Here is an 11,529-nt window from a genome sequence, read left to right as displayed (position 1 = left end):
CTGGAGCAGGTTTTTGAATAAAATGTGGACTGTGAAATGTCTGACTCGCTCCGTTTCTTCTTGCCTTGCAAAGATCCTTCAGCCGTGTGCTCCAGAGCCTGACTCCAGGCCCTCTGTTCAGTGGCTGCTCTTCCCTCTAGTAATGCACGCCAACCGGTGTGTAGTACTCGTGGCCCTACTGTGCCTTTTACAGGGGTGGCAACAAGTGGCCCCTCCTTGTGTCCGCTGCTCAGAATTCCCTTTCGTGTGTGAGGGGTTGCTGAGAGTATAGTCCTGAGGTGGATTAAACTTGGTCTTTTGCTTGATCTGTATTGATTGGCATGTTGCCCAGATCCAAAGAAGAAATCCCAATAAGCTTCCTGTATCCACACTGTAAAAAATCTCTGTAGTTTTGAAGGTTGATTAACTAACTGTAATAGTGAAGGTTGAAATATGTTTATTCTTTAATGACAAACTACCGTATAATCAGTGTTCACAACTGTAAAATAACATTTAACAGAATCTCCGTTAATTCTGACGGTTAAAATACAATGATAATGAATGTTGAAAACAGTGTCTTTATTTATTACTTGAATTTTAAACCACTGTAAACCATCGTGAAACTAGAATTTCACTCGGTTAGTGAAGGATAAAAGACTGTAAGTCTGGGGGGAGTCGAATAACCTAACCGCGGTGCAATTCAGATTGCTTTAAAACCCCTTACAATTCGACATTTGTTTCAATTTGGCACTGCGCTGTATTCTACTTTTCAAATGAGTCCGTGATCTACAATATGCGATGTGTTCTTTTTATACCTGCTGTATAATCCTGCACTTAAACTGCCTTGTATCTACAATACTTGAGACAGTGGTATCGGACGCTGATGTAACGGTCACATTATTTGTTCCAATTTGTTCTGCCCCGTAGGTGACTTGAACCCGTATTTGCTCTTCTACTGACTCCGTCTTTCTGAAGTTATTGAATAGTATTGCAGTTACTCCGGTTGGGTCTGAAGTGATCATATTTGAGCTTTTGTATAGCTTATAGGTTATACGTCTACATCGCCATGGATAACGCCTGCTCATACATGAATTCTTAAACTAATTTCATTTACTTTCATGACGAATATATTTATGAACCATTAAATATTGTAAATGTAGTCACGGTTGTGAAGGTGTAAACCGTAGGCTGAAGAGAAAGCCAGCAATGGGATGAACACACATGTTATATGTCCCGGAGAGAAGGTACAGAATTCTAGCAACTCGTAAAATGAAACACTGAAATGACGTAATGACACATTCTGACCAATCGTAATGAATATGAGGTCAAAACGCGATGCATGCCCCCTTTCAATAATTGTGTACAGTTGCTGCCGCAATATTCAACGTGTCCGACTGATGAATTGACATGATTCGTGTGGAATCGTGAGATTATTCATCAATAAGGGACTAAACGGCAAAGAGCAATCAGCAACGCCTATATATTTTCTATTTCTTGAAATATTGTTTTGAGCAGATTGTAAAATGATGAATTGTATTGTACATTACAATGAATTGTATTGTAATGAAATGGTATTTTCCACCAATCACGAGCTCTATGGATAATTCAATTAAAACCGCCATGAACGCTGTTGACAACCCATTTCCCAAGTTCAATCGAGCCAAATTCAAAGTAATTAAAGAATGTTAAGTTAGTGAAATAAAAAGGTGCAAACGAATGTTGAAGAAAACATATCAAATACAAAATGAAGTCAAGTGACTGTGTCACAGATACGGCAATCTGCAACCCGTGAATTACATCCCTGGCACAGTGTTGAGAAATCCTTGTGCACACTGTCATTGAATTGTAATAATGAGACTGCGTTTGTCTCGGATAATCCCAGTTCCCTAGTAAAGGCATGAAATGACATGCTTCGAGGTGTATTGCAAAATTCAATACAGCACCTGGTATTCTGTTGATAACTTGACTAATTGACATGATTCGCGTGGAATCGTGAGATTATTCATCAATAAGGGATTATTTAAAAAGACGACACGGCCACCTATCGCGGGGAGGAAAGCAGGTGGCAGGGTCCTAGTTCTACGAACTCACAGGCTACTATTATAATCATTAGCTGGAGTACTGGTAGTGGTACCAACAGCATTGAATTGAGTGTTGCTCATCTGCTCTCTGTAGCCTAAAAAATGAAGTCGGGACAGCACGAAACACGCTCACACAGCGGCAAAATCGGTTCCGTCGTCACTACTCGCTGCACCTGTGCAGGACGGGACGCACTGGGATCCGCGCTGGATCCGCGCCGCTGCTGTTGCAGCCCCACTTGTCGCCGAATTCCACGTGAAAATGTCGCGCTGTCTCCTCAGAGAGACACGCTGAGCGGGATCATCTCAGTGTATAAAAGGAGGCGGTGTGGGTAAGCATCGCGAATCTGTGAGCTGTTCTTGTATTTTCGCCACAATGCTACGTACGAGGGCTTCTTGGTGTGGGCTGCTAGTGCTGTGTGTGTTCGCTGGGCTCTGCGACGCCGGCAGAGTTTCTAAGTGGGCGAGAGCCAAGCCTGCAGCCAGAGCCAAGCCTCCCGCCAGAGCCAAGGCCGTTGTGCGAGTGGATTCTTCTCTGTTCAAGCAGCAAGTCCCCCCCGTCGTGTGGGCACAGTGCGGGGACAGCGCGATCCAGGTGTCGGTGGAGAGAGACCTGTTCGGTACCGGCGAGCTGATCCAGGCTGCGGATATCCAGCTGGGAGGCTGTGCGCTCAGTGGGCAGAACGACACGGTCCTGGTCTTCCAGTCGGAGCTGCAGGGCTGTGGCAGCGCCCTGTCGGTAAGTAGGGGAGGGGGGAGAATACGGCTGTAGACTCGCACGGTGAATGGGTTAAACCATCCTGAGCTTAACCGTTGTGCCTTTCACTTGTAGATGACCGAAGACGAGCTGGTTTACAGCTTCTCCCTAAACTACCACCCGTCCCCGATTGCCAACACTGGCATCGTGAGAACCGACCCTGCTGTTGTCCACATCGAGTGTCACTACCTCCGGTGAGGACTCTGCTGCAGTACTGCTTCAGCCTAGCTGCTGTAGGATCGGTGTGTAATTGCTGTCTGCTCCATAGGCTCCACAATGTGAGCAGCGATGCCTTGCAGCCAACCTGGGTCCCATACACCTCCACCAAGTCTGCGGAGGATCTCCTGGACTTCTCCCTGCAGCTCATGACTGGTAGAGGCCAACCTAATGCAGCTCTAACCCTCCCATGTACTGGAGTGCTGCTCTGCTCTGTAGAGGCCTCATGCTGCTCCCCGTCTCCGCAGATGACTGGAGCTCCCCTAGACCCTCCAACGTGTACTTCCTGGGGGACGTCCTGAACATCCAAGCCTCCGTCAACCAGGCCAGCCACGTGCCCCTGCGGCTGTTTGTGGACAGCTGTGTGGCCACCTTGACTTCTGACCCGACCTCTTCTCCCAGTTACACTTTCATTGGGAACTATGGGTGAGTGAGATCCCATAGCTAAGCATGGCCAGGGTGCTTGCAGGTGTTGGGTGTCGACTCCGAGCAGGGACTGATCATGGATTTCCTCCTGTCCCCAGTTGCCTGATTGATGCCAAGGTGACGGGCTCCAGTTCTCACTTCATGCCAAGACCTCAGGACGTCACTAAGCTGCAGATGGTGCTTGATGCCTTCAGGTTCCACAATGATGCCAACAGCTCTGTAAGTCTCCCAGCCACTCTGCCTCTGAGCTTTTGACTACTGCTTTTGCATCTTTGGATTGGTTGGCCTCTGCTTTCTCAACTGTGTGGCTTCTTTGGCATTGAAGCAGCTCTCCCAGGGTGCACTAACTGTGCCAATGTCTGTTCTGCTCAGATCTACATGACCTGCCACCTGAAGGTGACTGCTGCTTCCCAGGCTGTGGACAACCTGGACAAGGCCTGCTACCCTGTGGGCAACAGGTAGAGGGGGAGGAGGGTGCTTGAGGCCCTTGGTGTCCTTCTCCGGGTCTCCGTCCTGATGGCTGTATCCCTATTGTAGCTGGAGCTCGGTGGATGGGAGCGATCAGGTCTGTAGCTGCTGTGACTCCAGCTGTAGCCCTGTCTCTAAATCCAGGTACTTTGGGAGGTACAGGAGGGACTTGGCTTTCAAGGAGGGTAAGGATCCTTTGCCTGGTTGTGCGTGTGGTACTGGGGTATAGTATGTGTGGCTGGATCCAAGCCTCTCCACCTTCCAGAATGGGAAGGTGATGCCACAGTGTTTGTGCGTGTGCTGGAGAAGCCGCAGGATGCCATCCCTCCAGTGGAGACGAATGCCCAGAGGTCTCCCCTGACTGCAGAGGACCGCAAAGAAGCAGGTACTGGGGCCTATTGAAATTGGAGCCAGAGGTTGCGGTCTCTTGCTGTAGTCTGGGTTTGACCTAAAGTGAGTGACCAGTGGGGTGGGCTTTCTTTGCAGGCATCTCTGCTGAGGTTGTGCTCCTGGCTGGTGTGGTGGCTGCTGTGGCTGTGGTGTGCATTGCTGTGCTGGGGACTGTGCTGTACAGGAGAGCAAGCTCACCCACAGCTTGACTGTTGTGTGAATGATCAATAAAGCTGAGAACAGACCATGCCCTGTGTCTTTCCTGTTTGCTCTCCAAGTTCAGCAGGATGGCAATCCATGGCCACTACAGCTGGTCTAAAACTGTCCTTTAGCTCGCAGTTGGCGTGTTGCTGCTTTCCAGGATCTCTGCAGCTTTTGTGCCTACAGCTAGTGATGCCGAAAATTAGGCCCTGGAGGGCTCGAAATCACGTGTTCAGAAAAAGATTCCCACTTTCAGAACATCGCACCACAGTGCCACGGGGCTGGCAGCCTACAGCTGATCGGAGGACACTGTATCGTAGAAACTGCAGGAGGAGAACGGGGTTACAAACGCTTACATCCGACACGAAGCTACCCGGTTAGATCAGATGTGTAGATCACGAATTATTGTTCGAAAAGCAGCTTTGCATGTTCATCTATTCAAAGCAAATGTGAATTAACCTATGAGGGATTAACTTCCTGTTCAACTAACGTCATTATCTCGAAGAGAAACCTGTGCATGCGTGCGCCATGCCCGTGGCCGTTTACATATTTTTCCATAGAAACGATCATCTGATGCCACTATGCAGTGTTGGGTCTGTTACATCGAATCTGAGGTTTGATTTGAGATGTATACATTCGTCACAGAGCGGGTATCCGAGCTAGGAGTGTGTACCTTTGCGTTTGCTGTATTTTGGGTCGACTGGAGGTGATCCCAGATCGGCTTGGGCTTTTTCTCCTATGCCGAAACGCCGCAAACCCTTTGAAACTAGTCGAAACAGAATGACGTAATGAAGATAAACTGACATTGTCATTTTGGTAGCGACTGCGGAGACGGTGGCGTATACAAAAATCGAATCCATGTATTTTGAACAAAAGCAGTGACTTTTTCGGGGTTCGGACCGCGTACGCCAGGCGCTCCTCTGAGCTGCAGGAGTTAACCGAGGAGCGTTAGGAGCACTGCGCGAAATAGCCGGATTTCTCGTGGACGAAAATGTAACTGTACAGACTTACGATGAGAGTGATTAGTTTGTAATGTGTTCCTATACCATACCGGTCACGACAGCAACAGGTGAGCGAGCATTCAGTGCGCTAAAACTACTCCAAACACATTTGTGCTCCGCTATGAAAGAAAAATGACTTTGATCTCAGGCACCTGCACATCAATAAGGATCTCAAACTCATTCATGGAGATGTTCATGAATTCGGCCGTCACAACAAGAGACTTGCATTCGCCTAGACACGCCTACATCAGCGGCGGAAACCGCTTATTTCCAATGAAGGCGCACATTTCTAGCAGGTGCGCAGCATCTCGAGTCGGACAGCACTACCTAAAACTCATTCGCCACAGCCTCTCACACACTTGTGATTTGGAAATTATTTAAAAAGTTGAATATTGCGATTAGATCGCTGGAACTGATGGAGATTTGGTTGGTTTACAGTCTTAGTGGCAGAGGCTTGATTCTTAATGGGATTTTATACGTTGCAGCCCCCGTACATTTAAATGTACACCTTGCAAAGCAAGTGAATGCGTTTTTTGTTGTTTTATGTGTGTGACAATTTCTTCATGGGTTGTCTGTAATTGTATGAACATTAAAAAGCCGTAGAGGGTTGTTGATTTGTATTGCTATAATCTCCATTTTCAGATGACCAGTCCTGCATTATTATTATTAGTAGTAGTAGTATATAATTATTATTATTTATTGATTGGCAGACGCCCTTAGCCAAGGCGAATTACAAAACATAAGCGCAATACAACGTGCAAACATACAGTTCAGTACGAGGCATCAAACAATACAAATTCAGATTTACATAATACAAAGCAATTCAAAGCATAGTACATTTTATAAATTCCTATTTTAATCAGTTCACTTTGTGACCTGTCTCTGCTTATTCTTAATGATTACATGACTTACAACATATAGCATTGTTTTAACAGATCTTGACCCCTTTGTACAGTTGTGTTTCTATTGGAGCAATCTGTACTGTACCTTGCGCAAATGTACAGCAACTGTATCTCCTGCCTGGGATTAAAGCCACAAATCTCTGCTCCAGAGCTCTAATCCCAGCGAAGTGGCACAAAGGTTAGAGAGCCCGCTGTTTTAATGCGCTACCGGGACCTCCAAAAGAGCAGCAGTTACCTGCCGTTTGTTTCAATTGGGGACATTTTTATGGCAAGCCGTTGTGACATTTAACCCATAATTGCTGATATCTAGAATACAATTGTTGATATCAAGAATTAACCTGCTAACTGTTGATATCAAAAATGCATACTAATTAACATTCGGTTTCGTCTGCTTTCCGTGTTATAGTTAATCCCCTTCTTCGGAAAAGTCCCCAAGTAGATGTTCATAATTCAGAGCACTCAGAATGGCCATTCGTCTCGTTGTTAAAGCCTGACATTGCCCTGTTCACTGTTGAATAAACAATCTCAGCGGTAGCCATTCTCTACTGGCATTTTTCCTGTTTGTGTTTCTGGTAACACTTTACAATAATGGGCATTCATTCTTTATGAATTCCGATAGTACAACACAGGAAAAACACATGAATGCATGATGTTATTCTTGTGAACTCAGATGTATGTATATGTCTTCACACATGAATTCACACAAGCAAGTAAGAGGGTATGAACTCATTACAAATACAAATTCAATACAAATCGAGACTGGCTATTTGAATAAAAGCAAACAAAATGTATGGATTCATCACAATTTTGAGGTTTAAAATGTATTATTGCTTGTAATAATCGGGGTTTTGCCACGTTACGTTTTCTTGTAAAGAATCATGCTTATTTACAAGCTAATGCACTTCATGTTTACAGCCAATTATTTGAAAGTCATGACTGATTCATGTTATCTCGTAACGAACACTGCATGAGCAGACCATTATAGTAAAGTCCTTAGTCTAAGGGCAAGAATGTATTCTAAAATATGTAGGTATAGGGGTTTCATGCTGTTTGGGATGTACTACTACAAACGGTGCCCCGATGTGCCTGTGAATCGAGTCACACACGGGTCCGCTGGGTCATCAACGCGTTCCACGGCATTCAGTGATCATAATAATAACAATAATAATAATACCTTTATTTATTCAGCGCTTTTTTGATGGTGCTCAAAGCGCTTTACAGAATTTAAAAACAGAGTAAAACAAGAAAACAATGAACAATGTAATTATTACTGTTAGACAGAGGGAAATACTGAATTCCGCGTTCATGGGTCAGCGCAGCGCGGGAACTTAGGCGCCGTGATTGTGGGAGGGCATATATAGGGGCGCCCGGTCCGCCGCAGAAGTAGGACAGGACAGAAGTGATAGAGACGGGTGTAGCTGCATTACAATGTTTTGAAAAATAAAGCCTGTTGCAGGAAACACGGCTCGGTCCGATTATTTGTTGTTTTGGTGGCGAACACACGCAGCAGATATCGCTACAATATTTACACGTATATACATGCGCTAACATTTAAAAACAATAATTGTATGCCCTTACAGCAAAGCATGAAGCGGCTATACCCACATATTTCAGTTGACTATAGTCGTTCGATCATGCAGTGTTCATTAGGAGAAAAACATGAATAAGTCATGACTTCAAAATAATTGTCTTTAAACATGAAGTTCATGTGATTAGCTTGTAAATAAGCTCGATTCCTTACGAGAAAACGTAACTTGGCATAACGCCGATTATTGCAAGAAAAATATATTTTAAAATTCAAAATTGAGATGAATCCATATATTTTGTTTGCTTTTATTCAAATAGCCAGTCCCGATTTGTACACATGATTAACACCATTTGTTGAATTACGAATTAATTCATGAGGAACATACTGCAGAAAAGAAGACCCTTAATAATCATGAATCATAATGAATTCATACCCTCTTACTCGCTCGCCAGGGGATTAAAAAAGAATTCCATATGAATAAGAGTCTTTACATCATGATGAATTCACATACTTGAATTACAAATGAGTTCACAAGAATTACATCATGCATTCATGTGTTTTCCCCGTGTTGTACTATCGGAATTCATGAGGAATTAATGCCCATTATTGTAAAGTGTTACCGTGTTTCCCCTTGCTTCGTTGTGCCATATGCTTTTATCTTGTATCAAATTAAAGAACAAGTTGTGACCTTTCGTATTTTAAGGCAAATCGGCTGACAGGCTAGAAACAAACACTCGGGCATACGCAAATCAGCCCTGTACACTAGGACACATGGCTGATTTCGCAAGCCTGTAGCCCATGCTATGAAGACTCTACATACGCGAGTAAGACATCGTTTGAAAGCCCCCGGTCTCTAGTTTCTCCAAATCGTGTTCTCGTCCCAAGTCACAAGGAGGACGTGATGAGGCACACTGTCCGTTTAAAGTTGAACTCGATGCTCAATTTCAATGTGCTTTTGCATTTCCGTTCTTTTCAAAATCCAGCATTCACTGTCTCTGAAGAAGACGTGTTACAATGTCATACAGTTATTCATCTTCACTGCTAGTGTTGCGAGTGTCGCACACCGACCGTATGATGAGTCGGAACTCTCTCTAAAAAGCTGTGGAAGTCTTGGAGATGAGTGCTCAGTAGGTAGGGGAGCTGTGCGTTGAGAGCCGGGGCAGTGAAGTGAGCGCAGCGGGGCGCGGCGGGCTTGCCGACAGACAGTGATGTGGCATCTGACAGTGATTGTGCGGCAGCAAAGCGAGAGCTCCACCAAAGAGCCCGACTGGCCCGCTGGGGTGGCTGAAATCCCCGTGCAGCCTGCTGCGCCAGGGCCAGCCCTGAGCCAATCAGGGCGCCGGATTATTTAAGGAGCGGAGCGCCGCTTCTCGGCACTTCGTTGCCGAGTTGCACAATGGAGAGGTCTGGGATGAGCGTGCGGGTCTGGAGTCTTGTCTGTCTGCTGATGGCGGCTGCGGTGGACGTGTCTATAGCCCAGGGTCAGAACTGCTCGGTTAGTGACAACGAGAAAATGGCGTGTGGCGCCCCTGCAATCAGTAGAGCCGACTGTGAAGCGAGTAACTGCTGCTTTGATCAGAGGGGAAGACAGCCCTGTTATTACAGCAATGAGGGTGAGTGGTATGGGCAAAATCTCGTACAAACGGCTCCTGAGCGCATTGCTTTGCTAATCTTCTCCCCTCTCCCTCCAGTGACTGTGCAATGCACCACGGATGGTCAGTTTGTGGTTGTAGTACCCAGGAATGTGACCAGGCCTCCGCTGAGCCTTGACACCGTCAGCCTGCTGGGGGGTCAGGGCGCCCCCTGCAGCCCTGTTGGCACCACTGCTGGCTTTGCCTTGTTCCAGTTCCCAGTCAGTGCCTGTGGCAGCACACTGAAGGTGAGGAAGCGGTTCCCAGCTTTGGCCTGAGCATTGCAGCGCCTTGTGCTGATTGTCTTGGCTGTATAACGTGAGGGTCTGCTTCCCTCTTCCAGAGTGAGGGTGGCGATGTGGTGTACGAGAACACGATGTCCTCTAAACGTGATGTGCAGGAGGGGCCTGATGGCTCCATCACCAGGGACAGCTACTATGAGTAAGTGGGGCTCCCCAGTGGCCGTCTCCATGTGCCAGTACCCGACTGGGTCCAATGGCTGCCTGCTTCTCCTTCCAGGCTGACCTTCCTGTGCAAGTATTCGGGCAGTGAGCTTGTTCCTGTGGAGGCTGTAGTGTACACTGCAGCCCCGCCTCCTCCTTCAGTCGTGGCCCCTGGACCTCTCAGTGTGGAGCTCAGGATTGCAACGGGTACTGTGATGAGCCCTTGTACATGGCCATGCTATGTACTGGTTTCCAATGCATGCTGGCTTCCTAAAGCTCTCCGTCGTTCCTCCTGTAGAAGCTGTGTATGACGCCTACTACGGTGATGGGGACTACCCCGTGACCAAGGTCCTGCGGGATCCTGTGTATGTTGAGGTTCGCATCCTGAATAGGACCGACCCCAACATTGTCCTGACTCTGGAAGACTGCTGGGCAACTTCCACCCCCAGCCCGCTCGGCCAGCCCCAGTGGAGCCTGCTGGTTGCTGGGTAACTGGAGCCCTGTATCTCTTGCCGGCCAGCTTGTGTTGGTGGTTTAGGCAGACCTCTTGACCCATGTGTGGTGCTCTTTCCAGGTGTCCGTACAGAGATGACCAGTACCAGACCACCTTGGTTCCTGTGGCTGGCTCTTCAGGGCTGCCATACCCAACGCACTACAAGCGCTTCATCGTGCAGATGTTCACTTTTGTGGATGCTGGCTCCCAGCTCCCTCTGAAGGCGAAGGTAAGGGTCTATTGGCCAAGGAACGCCACATTCCCCATGGCGGCATTGTATTGTACTGCATCTCGTGCTCCCCCAGGTGTTCATCCACTGTAGTGCAGCAGTGTGCCAACCCAGTGCTACTGACCGCTGTGTCACTCCGTGCAACCAGAGAATGAGTGAGTGGCTCGGTTCCAGTGTGAGCTGGACTGGCATCTTTCCCTAAGGCTCCCCCAGTGGAGGGGCTGCTTCTGTAATGCTGCTCTTGTCCCTTCAGGGAGAGCTGTTGCCCCGGTGCAGAGGGCCTCCAGGGAGATGGCCGTGGTGTCCAGTGGGGAAGTGATCCTGACTGCCTCTGAGCTCCCTGCTGTGGACAGGAGGGCTTCTCCCAGTGAAGGTGAGGAGGGGAGCTTTGACACTCTGCTGGCGCTCAGCCCTCTCATGTCTGCACCCTTGTGAGCTGCCTGTCCCTCTCCCGTCTCCACAGTGCCCCAGGCTTTCGGCTATGGTGTGCTGACCGTGGCTGCCTCCACGGTGCTTGTGCTCTGTGCTGTGGTGCTGGCGGCTGTGTGGAGAGCCAGGCCCCACATGCGGGCATCCCAACTGTAACTGGAGCAGGTTTTTGAATAAAATGTGGACTGTGAAATGTCTGACTCGCTCCGTTTCTTCTTGCCTTGCAAAGATCCTTCAGCCGTGTGCTCCAGAGCCTGACTCCAGGCCCTCTGTTCAGTGGCTGCTCTTCCCTCTAGTAATGCACGCCAACCGGTGTGTAGTACTCGTGGCCCTACTGTGCCTTTTACAGGGGTGGCAA

At 47.7% G+C, this 11,529-nt stretch overlaps 1 protein-coding gene across 1 annotated transcript; it reads left to right on the top strand.

Annotated features, from left to right (window-relative positions):
- Window positions 1–9,342: 9,342 nt before the first annotated feature.
- Window positions 9,343–11,327, top strand: LOC136719414 (zona pellucida sperm-binding protein 4-like). Its single transcript, XM_066697336.1, has 9 exons — window positions 9,343–9,505; window positions 9,638–9,825; window positions 9,921–10,018; window positions 10,097–10,227; window positions 10,319–10,508; window positions 10,595–10,742; window positions 10,819–10,897; window positions 10,996–11,115; window positions 11,206–11,327. Exons 1-9 carry the CDS (start codon window positions 9,343–9,345, stop codon window positions 11,325–11,327), a joined length of 1,239 nt encoding a protein of 412 aa, XP_066553433.1.
- The last annotated feature ends 202 nt before the right edge of the window (window positions 11,328–11,529 follow it).

This window comes from Amia ocellicauda, chromosome 23 (assembly GCF_036373705.1).
Source record: "Amia ocellicauda isolate fAmiCal2 chromosome 23, fAmiCal2.hap1, whole genome shotgun sequence".
Classification (NCBI taxonomy): Eukaryota; Metazoa; Chordata; class Actinopteri; order Amiiformes; family Amiidae; genus Amia; species Amia ocellicauda.
Note: the sequence above shows the minus strand (reverse complement) of the source record. Positions and strands in the feature narration are given on the sequence as shown.

What these genes read in the sequence shown, in the direction of transcription:
- LOC136719414 (XM_066697336.1), top strand. Translation starts at nt 9,343, where the DNA reads ATGGAGAGGTCTGGGATGAGCGTGCGGGTCTGGAGTCTTGTCTGTCTG. An exon ending in TAGAGCCGACTGTGAAGCGA is followed by an intron (nt 9,506 to 9,637) that starts GTAACTGCTGCT and finishes CTCTCCCTCCAG; the next exon opens with TGACTGTGCAATGCACCACG. An exon ending in AGCTCCCTCTGAAGGCGAAG is followed by an intron (nt 10,743 to 10,818) that starts GTAAGGGTCTAT and finishes GTGCTCCCCCAG; the next exon opens with GTGTTCATCCACTGTAGTGC.